Source organism: Rutilus rutilus, assembly GCF_951802725.1.
Source record: "Rutilus rutilus genome assembly, chromosome: 20".
Lineage (NCBI taxonomy): Eukaryota > Metazoa > Chordata > Actinopteri > Cypriniformes > Leuciscidae > Rutilus > Rutilus rutilus.
Genome location: NC_140225.1, coordinates 17,257,878 through 17,272,984, shown reverse-complemented (window position 1 = coordinate 17,272,984; position 15,107 = coordinate 17,257,878). Strand labels below are relative to the sequence as shown.

At 36.8% G+C, this 15,107-nt stretch overlaps 1 protein-coding gene across 11 annotated transcripts; it reads left to right on the top strand.

Annotated features, from left to right (window-relative positions):
* Window positions 1–607: 607 nt before the first annotated feature.
* mapk8a (mitogen-activated protein kinase 8a) lies at window positions 608–15,042 on the top strand. 11 transcript variants are annotated; one of them, XM_084392105.1, is made up of 12 exons: window positions 608–692; window positions 2,474–2,642; window positions 2,742–2,871; window positions 2,976–3,034; window positions 3,208–3,346; window positions 4,704–4,869; window positions 6,822–6,893; window positions 7,107–7,289; window positions 7,615–7,739; window positions 10,385–10,448; window positions 11,327–11,404; window positions 12,148–15,042. In XM_084392105.1, exons 2-12 carry the CDS (start codon window positions 2,521–2,523, stop codon window positions 12,216–12,218), a joined length of 1,209 nt encoding a protein of 402 aa, XP_084248231.1. In that variant the 5' UTR covers window positions 608–692; window positions 2,474–2,520; the 3' UTR covers window positions 12,219–15,042. The 11 variants fall into 11 exon arrangements, with proteins under 11 accessions (XP_084248231.1, XP_084248226.1, XP_084248233.1 ...); XM_084392100.1 differs by having other exon boundaries at window positions 12,073–15,042; XM_084392107.1 differs by lacking the exon at window positions 6,822–6,893 and adding an exon at window positions 5,260–5,331.
* Window positions 15,043–15,107: the final 65 nt, after the last annotated feature.

The following is a 15,107-nucleotide window of genomic DNA, read 5'->3' as shown; positions in this document are numbered from 1 at the left end:
TTATGCAAGGAACAAATTATGTTTAGAGGGGTAAGACTATTCAACAGGAAACCGGTAGCTATAATATATTTTGACATGACAAAAGCAATTGATAATGTATTTGACTAGTGACAAGTGATGATGTCGAGGTTGAACAAATGGTTTTGAGAATTTCAGTTGTGATCTGAGAAATGCACCAAAGCGACTGAGAATAACTATATAGTTTGGTGCATTTCTCAGATCATAAATATATTTACAATGGATTATCACATTTTAATTATTAAAGTTTCTATCTGCGAAATAGATCATATAGACTAAATAGATCATATATCCTTAAAAGGATGCACAACAAAATTTAGATCATTATTATTATTTAGTAACTGTGGATGGATTCGAATACTAGATTGTCTTTAGACTTTGCCAGTAGATTAAGACAGACAGACAGACAGATAGCCTTGAAAGAAAGAAAGAAAGAAAGAAAGAAAGAAAGAAAGAAAGAAAGAAAGAAAGAAAGAAAGAAAGAAAGAAAGAAAGAAAGAAAGAAAGAAAGAAAGAAAGAAAGAAAGAAAGAAAGAAAGAAAGAAAGAAAGATGTATCTATGAATAGACCTGCGTGATGGCACGGAAGCGCGTGGGGGTTTGGTGACGTAGAGCGCATGTCGTCCGCAGTGCACGCGAGGCCTGCTGCCAGTGGAAGAAAGCGCTTTCAATACGGTGAGGTCATGTTATCGAAACCAGCAGCCGAATAAGCGCTATTAATAATCAATAGAGGCTTCACCACATCATTTCTGAAGAGCCCGAATATTTAGGCGCATTTAGGATACAGGAAGTGTTTATATTTCAATCGTAGCAGGTAAGTAAGCGTTTTAAGGTGGTTTTGATACTACGTGGTATTGTTTCGCAGTGGGGGAGGGTGTCTGCACACATCACAGCTGATTTTCCTTCCTTTGAAAGTGTAATACGACAATGTCGCTGTTTTGAATGATGAGGCTTTTTAACGTTGCGACTAATAAATGAGCCTGGTTACGTGAGATCGCTTACAATGCTATTTGTCAAGCTGCTCGCTTTGCCACCCACCCACTGTAACCATACTATACCTTGTGTGTATTCTAGATATATTTTAATCAATAACGTAACATTTGAATGTAGATTGAATTACATATGGTTTAGCATTTATACTGATCACTGTCCAAGTTAAAATATATATATATATATATATTTTATTTTATACATAACTTACAGGCCTGTACTGTCATGTATCCTGATTTATAAACATTTAAACGTCAATTTTAAATGAATTGGCAACAGGCTGATTAAATATTGCTTGACAGAATTTGCCCATTATATCTGAGAGTTTGATAAGTAAAATTGTCATTATTATTAATGAAACATAAACAAAAAATGACCCCTAAAGTTTGGTATCAGGAACACATGATTAAAGTTTGTATCTTAATCATAATTTGTCATATTGTTGAAATTTCTAGTTAACTTGATACTTGACTGATATCTCTATAAAAGTGTTTATTTTATTAGCCACCGGTCACTTGTGATGTGTTTTTACTTTTCACCAGGAAGGCTGTCTGTAATATCTTATTTCTAATAAAATAATTTTATATCTCATTAGAGCTGAAGGAATTCCATATATTGAAGGCCGTTTCTATTCCTTTCTATCGATAAATTCTATTGTGGTGCATAATAATACTTGTGGTTTGAAATTATTCTCTTTGTGAATGTTGTGTTGAGTAGTTGTGAGTTTGCTATTAGCCTGGAAGTCTAAGCCTTTATTATGATCTGATTAAAATGAGAAATTATGTTAACTGGTTTGTTTGGGTGCATGTCAGATTCTACAATGTAAGCATTCATTAATATTCAATCATAAGCACCAATTAAAGTACAATTAAACATGGGCCTGTAATATTTTAATATTTTTCTTTCTTTTTTTTCTCTTGCTTGATTATACAAGGTTACAACCACAGACTCCTGATCTAGGGATTTTCCAGAAACAAATCTTGGCAAAATTATCCGCATTTTTTTTTTTTTTTCAGTGCTACTTCCTCTCATCACACTGAACTGTGTCACTTTTAATGCACTGTGACATGTCAGCCAAAAAATATCCCTGATATTATGCCATTTAAAAAAAAAAAAAAAATGTGGGAGCATTTTTCTGTGGATCTGGGTCATTCTGTTAGTCCTGCTATTTAAACTCAGGTTAATAGCTATTAGGATACTGCCCTACTCTTTGGTGGCATGCGAGTCCTCTTTTTATGTGTGTGTGTATATTTCTAACAGCTGTATGCTCTAGTTATTTTCTTTTTGATGGCAGAGAGATAAAGCCCAGAGCCAAAAAAAGGCTCGAGACCACTCTGTGCTGTCCTTTCAGTTTATTCTCCTATGCCAGGACAAAAGATAGTGCAGAAAAATTATGTTACGACGATGCTAGGGATATCACAACAATTGCAATCTATAGTGCATTTTACTTTGTTTTTGTGGTCTAGGTTTGTAAAAGTCTGCCTCGTTCGGATGCTAGGACATCAGCTTCATCATGAACAAAAATAAGCGAGAAAAAGAGTTCTACAGCGTAGATGTGGGTGATTCGACGTTCACAGTGTTGAAGCGCTATCAGAATCTAAGACCCATCGGCTCGGGTGCTCAGGGAATAGTCTGGTACGTTCTTGAGCTCAAATTCCACCTCAAACCAAGGACGTTACATACCGGTAGTCGCCACATCTTTTCATCTGTTTTATGCATGCTTTTCTCTTTTAGCTCAGCGTATGACCACAACCTTGAGCGAAACGTGGCTATAAAGAAACTCAGCCGGCCTTTTCAGAATCAGACTCATGCCAAACGCGCATACAGAGAGCTGGTGCTCATGAAGTGTGTCAACCATAAAAATGTAAGTCATCAATACTCCAAAATGGATGCATGTTGCATGCAAAGAGAAACATTTATCCAGCATCCAGCAGGGCTAATAGATGTGCTTGTCTTTTTCGTTCCCAGATAATAGGGCTCTTAAATGTTTTTACACCCCAAAAAACATTAGAAGAATTCCAAGATGTGTGAGTATACATTGTGCATTCATACAGTTAAAAACGCCAGACCCCAGCTGATACCCCGCTAATGCTCTCTCACATCCGCACACACACCCTCCCCTTCTTCTCTTCTCTCTCCTACCCCCCCATCACACCCTCTTTTTTTGTCCCTCCCCTTCCCGCCCCTTCCCCAACGACAGTTACCTAGTAATGGAGCTGATGGATGCCAACCTCTGCCAAGTCATTCAGATGGAGCTGGACCACGAGCGGCTGTCCTATCTTCTGTACCAGACGCTGTGTGGAATAAAACACCTCCACTCCGCAGGGATCATCCACAGGGTCGGTGCTCTTTAGCCTAAAGCCTGTCCGCCTAAACAAAAAGACTGCCGTACGCAGCCAAGGTTGCAGTGACGGCGAAAAGCTTAATAATCAGTTAAGGTGAGGGAGGGGGAGGGGTTTCATCCCCTGGGCTGATTACAAAAAGCCAGACCTCTGCCTGCCTGACTGCCTGACTGCAGCTGCTGCTGTGGACTGCATTGCGCTGTTGAGGCAGGGACGTGTTGAGAGGCGACAGGAGGGAAGCGATCAAGTGATCCTCAGTAAACATCGCTGTCATGTAGTCCTGTTTCACCTTGACTTTACCTCTGTTTTATACGGTGTACTGCTTCTGCACAGATATGACTGAAGACGTTTATATGGATGTAATACAATAAATTTGTCTCACTGCACAAGGTCATGGTTTATAAACAGCGACCTTTGAACATTAAAGATGCTAATTTCATTTGCAGCCGTGGATAATCAAGCATTAAATTAATGAAAATGGTTTCACTCTGACAGATCGATTAGGTGATGAGAAAACGAAGGAACATTGGAAAGTCTTTTTCAAGGTTAATGATGTGGAAATATTTGTTTGTTGAAAATGGAGTACAGAACATTAGTTTTAGTTCACTTTAGCCCCTGGAGATACATCTGTATTGCTGGTTAAGTTTCAGTTAGACAGGACCAAGTGAAACCTAAAAAACTCAATACTGTAGCTGACATATAAAACCCTTTCCAAAGCACACAGAGTTTATAATTATTCTTTGATTTTAAACATTTATATTCACCCATTAATGTTACCTGAATGTTGCTGCCACTGGTCCAAAAGTCTGCTTCTGTTTTTTGTATATTACAATATATTATCAGCATAAGATTTTGAGTGGAAAATAGAATTGAAACATATTGACTATTTCAAATAAATGGTACTAAACAAAGAATCCTGATTTTTTTTTTATCATCACAATTTCCAGAAAAATATTAAGCAGAACAACTGTTTTCAACATTGATAGTAATAATAAGAAATGATGCTGAAAATTCAAAATATTGAAATATATTAAAATAGAAAACAGTTATTAAAAATTGCCATAATATTTTACAATATTGTTTTTACTGTATTTTTTTATTTAAAAAAAAATGCAGCATTGGTGAGCATAATATATATATTTCAAAAAATCTTACCAATCCCAAAAATGTATTATTATTTTAATTTTTCAAAATCCTAAGACTTTGTGGTGTTGTTTTTTTGTACTTTGGTGTTGATTTTCTATGTCGTCTCAGACTTTTGGACCCCAATATACTTTATATATTTTAAAGCAAACAAATGCTATAAATGAGAATGCAAAATATTCGACTAATATTCTGTCCTGTTATTCCGTAGGATCTAAAACCCAGCAACATCGTGGTAAAGTCAGACTGTACTCTGAAGATCCTGGATTTCGGTCTGGCCAGGACAGCAGCTACGGGTCTGCTGATGACACCATATGTGGTGACGCGTTACTATAGAGCCCCTGAAGTCATCCTGGGAATGGGATATCAAGCCAATGGTCAGTGCTGCTGACAGGCTACAGAATGCCTAGTTGACACATCCTATGCATGCTTAACTACCAATATCATCCTCGTGTTGCAGGTTTCAATTCACGCTTTATAGGCCTCTCTGATGCTTTCCTTGCACTAATAGCTTTGTGGTTTCGGCACCAAAATGTGTTACAAGGCATACAAATTGTTGGGAATTCATGCTTTTTTTGTTCTGTCTTTGTTAAAATGTGAAGCCTGTTTAGTGTGTGATGAGTAGACAATGGCTTGGTGTGCTCATTCATTTCTTCCCCAAACTCTAATGAATAAAACAAGCTCTTATGCAACAGTACAAAAATACTAACACCCCCTGACTTCCTGCTTAACCGTTTTCTCTCTTTCCCTCTGCTGCACGTGCTTAGTGGACATTTGGTCTGTGGGCTGCATTTTGGCAGAAATGGTCCGTCACAAAATCCTTTTTCCTGGGAGGGACTGTATCCTTGAGCCACAAAATTACAAAAATGCATAATTGACGCTTAGATTGTCTGTTGTCATTTTGAGAATCTGTATTATTCTCACAAGGAAGAGTCATGCGGTATATATTAAGTATAGTCCCCCACTAATTTGGCATAAATGTGTATTAGGGTTCTATATTGTGTTCTTTGTTATGCATGCTGCGTTCATCAAATTTGGGTTGGTTAGCTCTTTCTTTTGCATTTCACTCAAATATTTATTTCAATGAAGTGCGGTTTTGACTTTTCAGTTGGCTTACTGGTTCATTTTGGCTTTACCTTTAGTGAACACCACTATTTTGAAGGATTAGTTTGTTTTTTTAGATTGCCACCTGCTTTTTCATTTACTGGTTGGTTGTCTCTTATTGGTTTGTGTTTTAGTGTCATGGTAAGTTTAAAAAGAAACATTCAGGCATTCTAGCTGTTGTGTTCTGCTCTTGTGATAAAGTTCTGACATTGTTTTAGTTTCATATTATAAATGACCCCTGAACACTGGGATCAGTTGCATTTCTGAGCTTATTAGATTTGAAGGTTTTGCACTCTATGGTGTTCACTACTGTTCACAAGCTTGGGGTCAGTAAGCTTCTTTTTGAAGAAGAAGAAATGTATACTTCTAATTAGAAAATGATTTTGATTGATCAGAAGTGACATTTTGATCAAAAAAGATTTTCGATCAAATTTTCTATTCATCAAAAAATGCAAAAATCCTGAAAAATGCATCAGTTTCCATAAACATATGAAGCAGCACAACTGTTTTAAACACTGGCAATAATGTATTTTTCAACACTAAATCGGCCTATTAGAGTGATTTCTGAAGGATCATGTGACTCTGAAGACTGGAGTAATGACTGCTGAAAATTCAACTTTGTCATCACAGGAATAAATCATATTTTAAAGTATATTAAAATAGAAAACTGTTTTTTGAAATTGTAATAATATTTGACAATATTACTGATTTTACTGTATTTTTATATCAAATAAATGCCGCTTCGGTGAGCATAAAAGACTTTCCCAGAAAAAAATAAAATAAAATCGTACAGACTCCTACCTTTTAAATGGTAGTGAGTTTTGATGGTGTTTGAGAACACATTATAGTGTCATCCCAAAAAGCCTACGCCAGGATTTTGGTGTATTCTGAAAATAATATTCTGTAATATGTGTATGGTCATGTTAAGTCTAAATCTGTAATATTGCCCAATGTTTTATTTTCTCCATCATAATCAGCTGATGAGTCACAATATGAATGAAAACGGTCAGGCCTGTGATGCCTTATAAGGCTTGTTTCCAGTTTATTTATAGTTTTGCGATGATCATTCTGTGTTACGTCTGTGCTCCATCCTCACTGACTTTCCCTGCTAGACATGACAGTTCCTGCATGACGCACATCACTTTTCTTGACATCTGATTTCATTTTATTTGTCTTTTTTTAGCTCTGTGTTGCATGCTAATTTCACTTTCATTTCATTTTTCAGTGGATGTGTGGTCTGTTGGCTGTATCATGGCTGAAATGGTCAGAGGTAGTGTGTTATTTCCGGGTTCAGATCGTATCCTTACATGTCTATCGTGTGTCATCCATTCCATGGTCATCCCTTCTCTCTGTTAAACACAATACATTGTTTTTCCATGGTACACTAGATTTAGCATAAGCCTTCAAAAGGAATTGGTGCAAAGTAAAAGATTTGTGGAAAGCCTGCAAGAAGATCGTTTTAGATATTGTAGGCCTATTTATTATTTTCTTAACCTACTAATGCCTGAAGATATTGATCAGTGGAACAAAGTCATCGAGCAGCTGGGAACACCATCCCAGGAGTTCCTGATGAAACTCAACCAGTCTGTGCGGACCTATGTGGAGAACAGGCCACGGTACACCGGATACAGCTTTGAGAAGCTGTTTCCCGACGTCCTGTTCCCTGCTGATTCAGAACACAACAAACTGAAAGGTACATATGCCTAAAGGTTTAAATGGGTGACATTTTTCTGTAGCACTTTTTTAATAATTGGGCAGCTGTGCAATTGCTGTTTGCAAATGGGAATGTGAAAATGTTGATATTGTGCAAGTGTTGAAATTAAATATTTAATCCATCACTCAGCTGATGTATTTGCAGAACAAAAACAACCTATTTTGCAATTCTAATAATTTCCAGTGTATTCACAGTGAAGTGGCCTGAATAATCTGCTGTGTTTTTGAGATGACATGTCAAGCCACTTGAGAACCTCAGAAACACCATTAACTCTTTCTCTTTGTACTGGATGTGATTTATGCAGCGAGCCAGGCACGGGACCTGCTGTCTAAAATGCTGGTAATAGATGCATCTAAACGGATTTCTGTGGATGAAGCTCTTCAACACCCCTACATTAATGTGTGGTACGACCCAGCTGAAGTGGAAGCGGTGAGTTTATGCGCATTCACACACACACCAAGTACCAATCCATTGCTGTTAAGTACACATGCAAACTCATTGTGATTTCAAGTCGTTGCACTTTTGAATAATCTACATAATTAGTGTTGATTTTTTTTTTAAGCTATAAATGTACAAAAGCTATTTTAAAAAGAAATTACAACTGTGCCAGAACAAATGGGTGTCTAATTTTTTTTAATTGGGGACCAAATGCAGGTTTGTTGTTATTGTTTGAAAATGTTACTGATACTTGATGTGTTTTAAAAAATTAGATGTGTATATTTAATATGCACATTTAATATAAACTTGAGATGCGCCGATGTATCGGCCACAGATATATATCAGCTAATTTCTAATCGATTTAAAGCCATTGGCATATCAGCTATAGCATGAAAAAGGCCGATATCGATGGTTTTGATTAATTAACCGCTTAAAGGCAATGATTTGTATTATGTCTGTTGCATAATCCAACGTTTTTCTTTGGGTAAAATAGTTAGATACTTGCCAAAACAAAATTAAACCTGTACAAAATATAGCAGGGCTCGACAATACGGACTGCCCCGTTGCCAGAATTGATTTCTCTTTCGCTTGAACAGACAAATTCACACAAAATTATATAAAAATGCCCATCGTGGTAAGTATCCTAGTAAATGCAGCTGGTTATGGCTTAAGTGAACATAAACAGTTGAGAAATAAAACATGTGTATATCAATATATTGGATCTGTGCAGCTCTTAAAGTGACGGCAGCCTAATATTCCTGCTGCACTGCTGTCTTTGTTTTAATATTAAAGGGATAGTTCACTTTGAAATTAATTTTTGATATGTTTTAGCTTACCTCAAGGGCATCCAAGATGTAGGTGTCTTTGTTTCCGCAGTAGTTTCAATTTTGATATTTTTAGGTCAAACCGTTCTTGTCTGTCAGTCATTTCATGCAGGTCTACGGTCACTGTCTCAAAACACAAGCACAGAGTCCAAATTAAAACAATTCCCCATCGTCCAAATGAAACAATTCCCCATCATAAGTACACATTGATGGCCTAAGACACGAAACGAGCGGTTTGTGTGAGAAAACGAACAGTATTTATATCGTTGTTATCTCTTGAAAACAGCACACGTCCAAATGATCTGACGGCGCGGGCGGGTATAGATATATACATAGATGTCGCCTTGGCTACTGCAGTTCATTGGAACGAAACCGTAGCCTAGTGACATCTAGTGTATACATCTATACCCGCCCGCGGGCAGGTATAGATGTATACACTAGATGTCGCCTTCGCTACTGCAGTTCATTGGAACGAAACCGTAGCCAAGGCGACATCTATGTATATATCTATACCCGCCCGCGCCGTCAGATTATTTGGACGTGCGCTGTTTTCAAGAGATAACAACGATATAAATACTGTTCGTTTTCTCACACAAACCGCTCGTTTCGTGTCTTAGGCCATCAATGTGTACTTACGATGGGGAATTGTTTAATTTGGACGATGGGGAATTGTTTTAATGTGGACTTTGTGCATGCTCTTTGAGACAGTGACCGTAGACCTGCATGAAATGACTGACAGACAAGAACGGTTTGACCTAAAAATATCCAAATTGAAACTACTGCGGAAACAAAGACATCTACATCTTGGATGCCCTTGAGGTAAGCTAAAACATATCAAAATTTATTTTCAAAGTGAACTATCCCTTTAATCGCTCACTGCTCTTGACTAAATAACTGTTGTAACTTTATTAAGGATTAAATATACATTTGCATACATTTAATATATACAGCAGTGATATCTAACATTTGATTATTTAATTTCTGTACCTGAAAACTTCTGTTATTCCTGTTTCACACTGGATGCGCAAGCAGAGCGGAGGCAACGCAGAAGCCGTGCGTATGTAGAGCGGGAGCAGCACGCACGCATTGTGCTTTCACACTGGCAGCGTTTGTCGCGCGCAGCTGAACCGTGGCTTGGTACTTGAGTACTTCAAATACAGAGTATCGTACATTCTGGCACGTTTTTCAGGTGTTCTCCTCCAACCACTGTCTGTCACGTGCTTTGTCACGGTATTGGAATCGAATTAAAAGCTAATAGTTGTTTAACAATCGGCCAAAACAAATATATCGGTGCATCCTTAGTAAAATAGCAATATTGTGAAAAATATGATTACAATTTAAAATAATATTTATTTATGGCAAAGCTGAATTTTCAGCAGTCATCATTACTCCAGTCTTCAGTGTCACATGTTCCTTTCCCTATGTTGATTTCGTGCTCAAGAAACTCTTATTATTATAATTATCATCATCAATGTTGAAAACAGTTGTGCTGCTTAATATTGTTGTGGAAAACATGATACGTTTTTTCAGGATTTTCTGATGAATATAAAGTTCAAAAGAGCAGTGTTTATTTGAAAAATAAATATCTTTACTGTCACTTTTGATCAATTTAGTATGTTCTTGCAAATTAAAAGTGTTAATTTCTTTCAAAAACAAAAAATCTTACTGACCCCAAACTTATGAAAGGTAGTGTATCTGTTCTCACAACAGAAACATAGAGTTTGTGCCTATCTTTTTTTAACACATTAATTGTTTATCTCACCAGTTATCTTGTTTATCTATAATTATGTACGCTTATCTTTCTCTTTTCAGCCACCTCCTCTGATCATAGACAAACAGCTCGATGAGAGGGAACACACAGTGGATGAGTGGAAAGGTGGTTTGTTTTTCTAACTTTAAAGTTCACTGAGTGAAATCCGATGCAAAGGAAAGTGCCAGAGGTTTAGAACAAACATGATTTGCCCACTGCACACGCGGTCGAAATCTTGTCTGCAGCGGTCACCTGATTGAATAGTGTTAATAAGCTCCTCTGCGTGTTTAAATGTCTGACGGCAGTTGCTTAAATTAGAAAGATTGATATTTCTTTCAACTCATGGAGAGGAGCATGTGCTGTTGAATATAAACCTTGCCAGTTTCCATGACTTCGTTCATCTGTCCAGATTTGGGGAGTAACACTTTTTTTTTTTTTTTTCAGTTGGATTGTTTCTTTTAGCTACTTGACAGTAGCTCAGCTCTTTTCAAGACAGCGTAACTATTCCAAATTAAGAGAAGCTAGTTTTTCGTGACAGTGAAGCTATGTAGCGTGACAGTACAAAAATCCCTCACAAGTTCCTAAAAGCGTTGCGAAGTCTGATGCAGTTTAGTGAATCAGTTCATTTGGAGGGTTATACGATTCATCAGTCATTATTATACGATACAATAAACGATTCATCAGTCAAACAAACAATTCACTTTTATTTCAATCCCTGCTCTTTTCCCTTCCAAGTATGTCATTTATTGCCACTGTTCATCACCATGTTTTCAAGTTAATTAGTTAGTATTATTTTCTAGTTTTATTAATGTATCTGAATGTGAATTTAACCCAACTGAAATGCTTATGGTTTTTATGCTTGAGAAACTTACTTATAAAGTTTCATTCCCTTAAATGGCTTCACTGAAGCTGGATAAAAAGTGTGTACTAAGTACTTCAAAAAGAGTAGCCTCACTCTTTTGTTTATTCTTTCTAATTGTTCTTTCTTTGTTTTTCTTCATCAGAGCTGATCTATAAAGAAGTTATGGATTGGGAAGAACGGGTGAAGAATGGTGTTATTCGAGGTCAGCCCTCCCCTCTAGGTTAGTTAGATGAGTTTCTCTAATGCAGAAACATTTGCTTATGTTGATCTCAGAGCTTAATGCTAAGGATTCTTTCTAATGGCCCGGTCAAGCCTGTGGTTTGAATTTGGCCCCACCACAACATTTTTATAAATAAAATAAAATTGTTATTGTTTTCAGTGATTTTGAGCCATGTTAGATCCCAGTAAAATCTCGCAATTCTCAATTCCAATTTCTAGCCTAACTAATCTACATTTCAATCACAATCACTTGCATGATTAAATTGGCGAGACTTACAAAAAAAGAACGTGCAAATCATAAACTTTCGTGACGATATAGACAATTCTGTCAACTGTCCCAAACATCTTTCACGCTGGCCTCGGCGATCAGGCAGTCCTTATTGTCGGGCCCTGCATCTGCCCCCATCTGCATATAATCACACATTACACCGTACAAAAAATAGTTGTTTCAACTTAAGAAAAAGTAATTGTTCGTGCTGCCTTAAAATGTACGTTTACTCAACTCAAATATCCAAGTTGTCACAAGTACAACTTCACATTTCAAGTTGACTAAACCTAAAAATGTTAAGGCAGCACGAACACTTGCTTTTTAAGTTGAAACAACTATTATTCTTTTTTACGGTGTATGTGCAGGTAATCTAACTGACTGTTATGTTTCACATAGCACAGGTGCAGCAGTGATCAACGGCTCACCCCAACCCTCCTCCTCCTCCTCTATTAATGACGTCTCCTCCATGTCCACAGAGCCCACCGCGGCCTCGGACACCGACAGCAGCCTGGAGGCCTCTGCGGGACCCCTGAGCTGCTGCAGATGACTATCACCTTCCCCTGGAGATTCTCTGTGTGTGGCATGGTATCAGATTTAGGCCAGTCTAATACATTATTTTGGGTCGGGTATGGCTTTTTGAGTTCTGCTGTAGATGCTGTAAATGACTATACAATTTTATCTTTTTAGCGACAGCCCTACCAGGTTTAGCCAATGATAGTGAACTCCTTAACAAAACTCTTCTTTTATAAGCTACATTTAGAGTATTTTGTCATGTTGTCGTAGAGTGAATTTGGAAGGTAATCTGTAAAGATTGAATTGTGAATATATTTTCTCAAATTCATTTATTTTGAGTCTTTTTTTTTGTTTTCCCTGGTCAATGTATAATTTTCTTAGTCACCTGGGATATGAAAATCTTTAGATTGTCAATATTAGTATTTTAAAATGGACATCAAATGGATATCAACATAGTTATTTAAGTACATTTTGACAGCTTGCCTGAGGTGGCTTTTTCTGGGTCATGTTTTCCATCTTTGTGCACAGCACATTTTATTTAAATTTTGTACAGTTTCGTTTAGATATAATAACTCACAACATCGAAAAAATATTTTTATATGTACATTGAGTTATTTTGTCAGGCTGATCTGTTTTTCATGAATACTTTTGCTGCTGGTTAATATCCTGGTAGACTGTGATATGTGTCGTGCTTGTCCATATGTCTCTGGTGTTCTTGTTCTAGTCCTAGTTATCTGGGATTTCAGCACCTTTTTATTTTTTAATTATTTAAATTCATTTTACCCCTTCAAAATCTGCATATAGAACAAGCATTGCACTTCAATACCGTCCTGGTCAGAATTATTGGCACCCTTGGTAAATATGAACTAAGAAGTCTGTGAAAATAATTCTGCATTGTTAATCCTTTCGACCTTTTATTCAGAAAATTCACAAAAATCTAACCTTTCATTTAAGTAAAACAATTGAAAATGTGGGGAAAATCTTTTTGCAACCTCCTTTTGCCAAGATAACACCTCTAGAGTCTTCCCCTATAATGGAGGAACACCTGACAAGAGATCATTAGACAATTTCTCCATACAGAATCTCTACAGATCCTTCAGATTCCCAGCTCCATGTTGGTGCTTCTTGTCTTCAGTTCAGCCCACTCATTTTCTGTAGGGTTCAGGTCAGGGCACTGGTCATGGCAGAAGCTTCATTTTGTGCTCAGTGACACACTTTTGTGTTGATTTTGACGTTTGTTTTGGATCGTTGTCCTGATGGAAGATCCAACCACGGCCCATTATAAGATTTCTAACAGAGACTGTCAGGTTTTGATTTTTTTTATCTGTTGGTATTTGGTAGAATCCATGATGCCATGTATCTGAACAAGATGTCCAGGACCTCCAGCAAAAAATATGCCCACAATTTCAAAGATCCAGCAGTATATTTTATCCCTGGTTGCACCAAACCCATCTGTTGGGTTTGCTGCCACGAAGAACTTTATGGTATCTGACCATAGAAGCCTGTCCCCTTTGACGTTCAAGCAGTGTCTGACAACAATATGCTGACCCCTAGACTCAACTATTTTCTGCAATTCTCCAGCTGTGATTCTTGGAGAATCTTTGGCCACTCGAACTATCCTCACTGCGCATTAAGACAATATAGACAACATAGTCCTCTTCCAGGCAGATTCGTTACATTTATTGAAACTTCTTAATTATTGATAGTGGAAATGAGAATATTTAACGCTTTAGCTATTTTCTTACAGCCACTTTCTATTTTGTGAAGCTATATTCAGAACTATATTCTTTGGTTTTACTCATCGTGATGGATGATTAAGGGAATTTGGCTTGTGTGTTTCCTCATATTTATACTCCTGTGGAACAGGAAGGCATGTTCCTAGTCACCATGGTGTGCTACAAAATTGAAAATATGAAGGGGAATATACTTCATATATATATATTACTCACAAGAATTTCTAAGGTTACCGATAATTGTGGCCAATGTGTGTTAGAGAAAAAAAAATTCATGTGATTTTTTTTAAATTATTTTTTTCCTCCACATTTATTAGTTTTACTTCAATTAAAGGTTAGATTTTTGTGATATTCTTTTTTGAATGAAAGATCAAAAGGATAAACAATGCAGATTTATTTTTTTCATCCATCTTTGATCATATTTACCAAGGGTGCCAATAATTCTGACCACGACTGTAGCTGGGATTATATCAATATTAGATTTTGCAGTTTTTCTCTAATATTTGTCCATCCCTTAACAAGGTTTGTTTTGTGACTGCTTAGTTGGTAGAGCAAATGTTTTCCAATTATTTTATTATTATTATTATTTTGGAAGACCTACAAAAACGTCTACACTAGTTAATTTCTAGCATATTCCATTAGAGTTATTAAGCTACTTATTTTTGTACAACAGTGAAATGAAGCAAATTTGGAAATAATTGATCAATAGATTGTTTTTATTCGTATTGTTTTTTATTTCCCCCGTCAGGTTGGAAGGTCTGTAATGGCACATTATGTGCTGTAAATGAACGGGACATACTGATTTGACCTACTGTACGTATATGAATTTTAACTCGTGACATTGAATACTGTGGAGTGCCATGTATTATTTGATAAGATTAAGATAAATCAGGGAAGTGGGTTTCTTTTACATTTGCTCTTGAATGTGAATGTGAACGTGAGAGAGAACGTTGAAAAGGCCTGAAGTTTTGGAGTGAAAAGTGGGAATCTGAATGTTGTTGACCTGGGGTTTAGCCCATTGGATTTATTTACCTGTGCACAGGGTAAAAAAAAAAAAAAAAACTAAATATTTTGCTATTACTTTATATTATTGTTTTTGTTTTAAGTGCTCTTAATAGTGGCAATGATATTAAGCCCTACATACTTGCCTGGGAAGCCTGAACCTACTGTAACTGCAAAAAGCAAAAGCT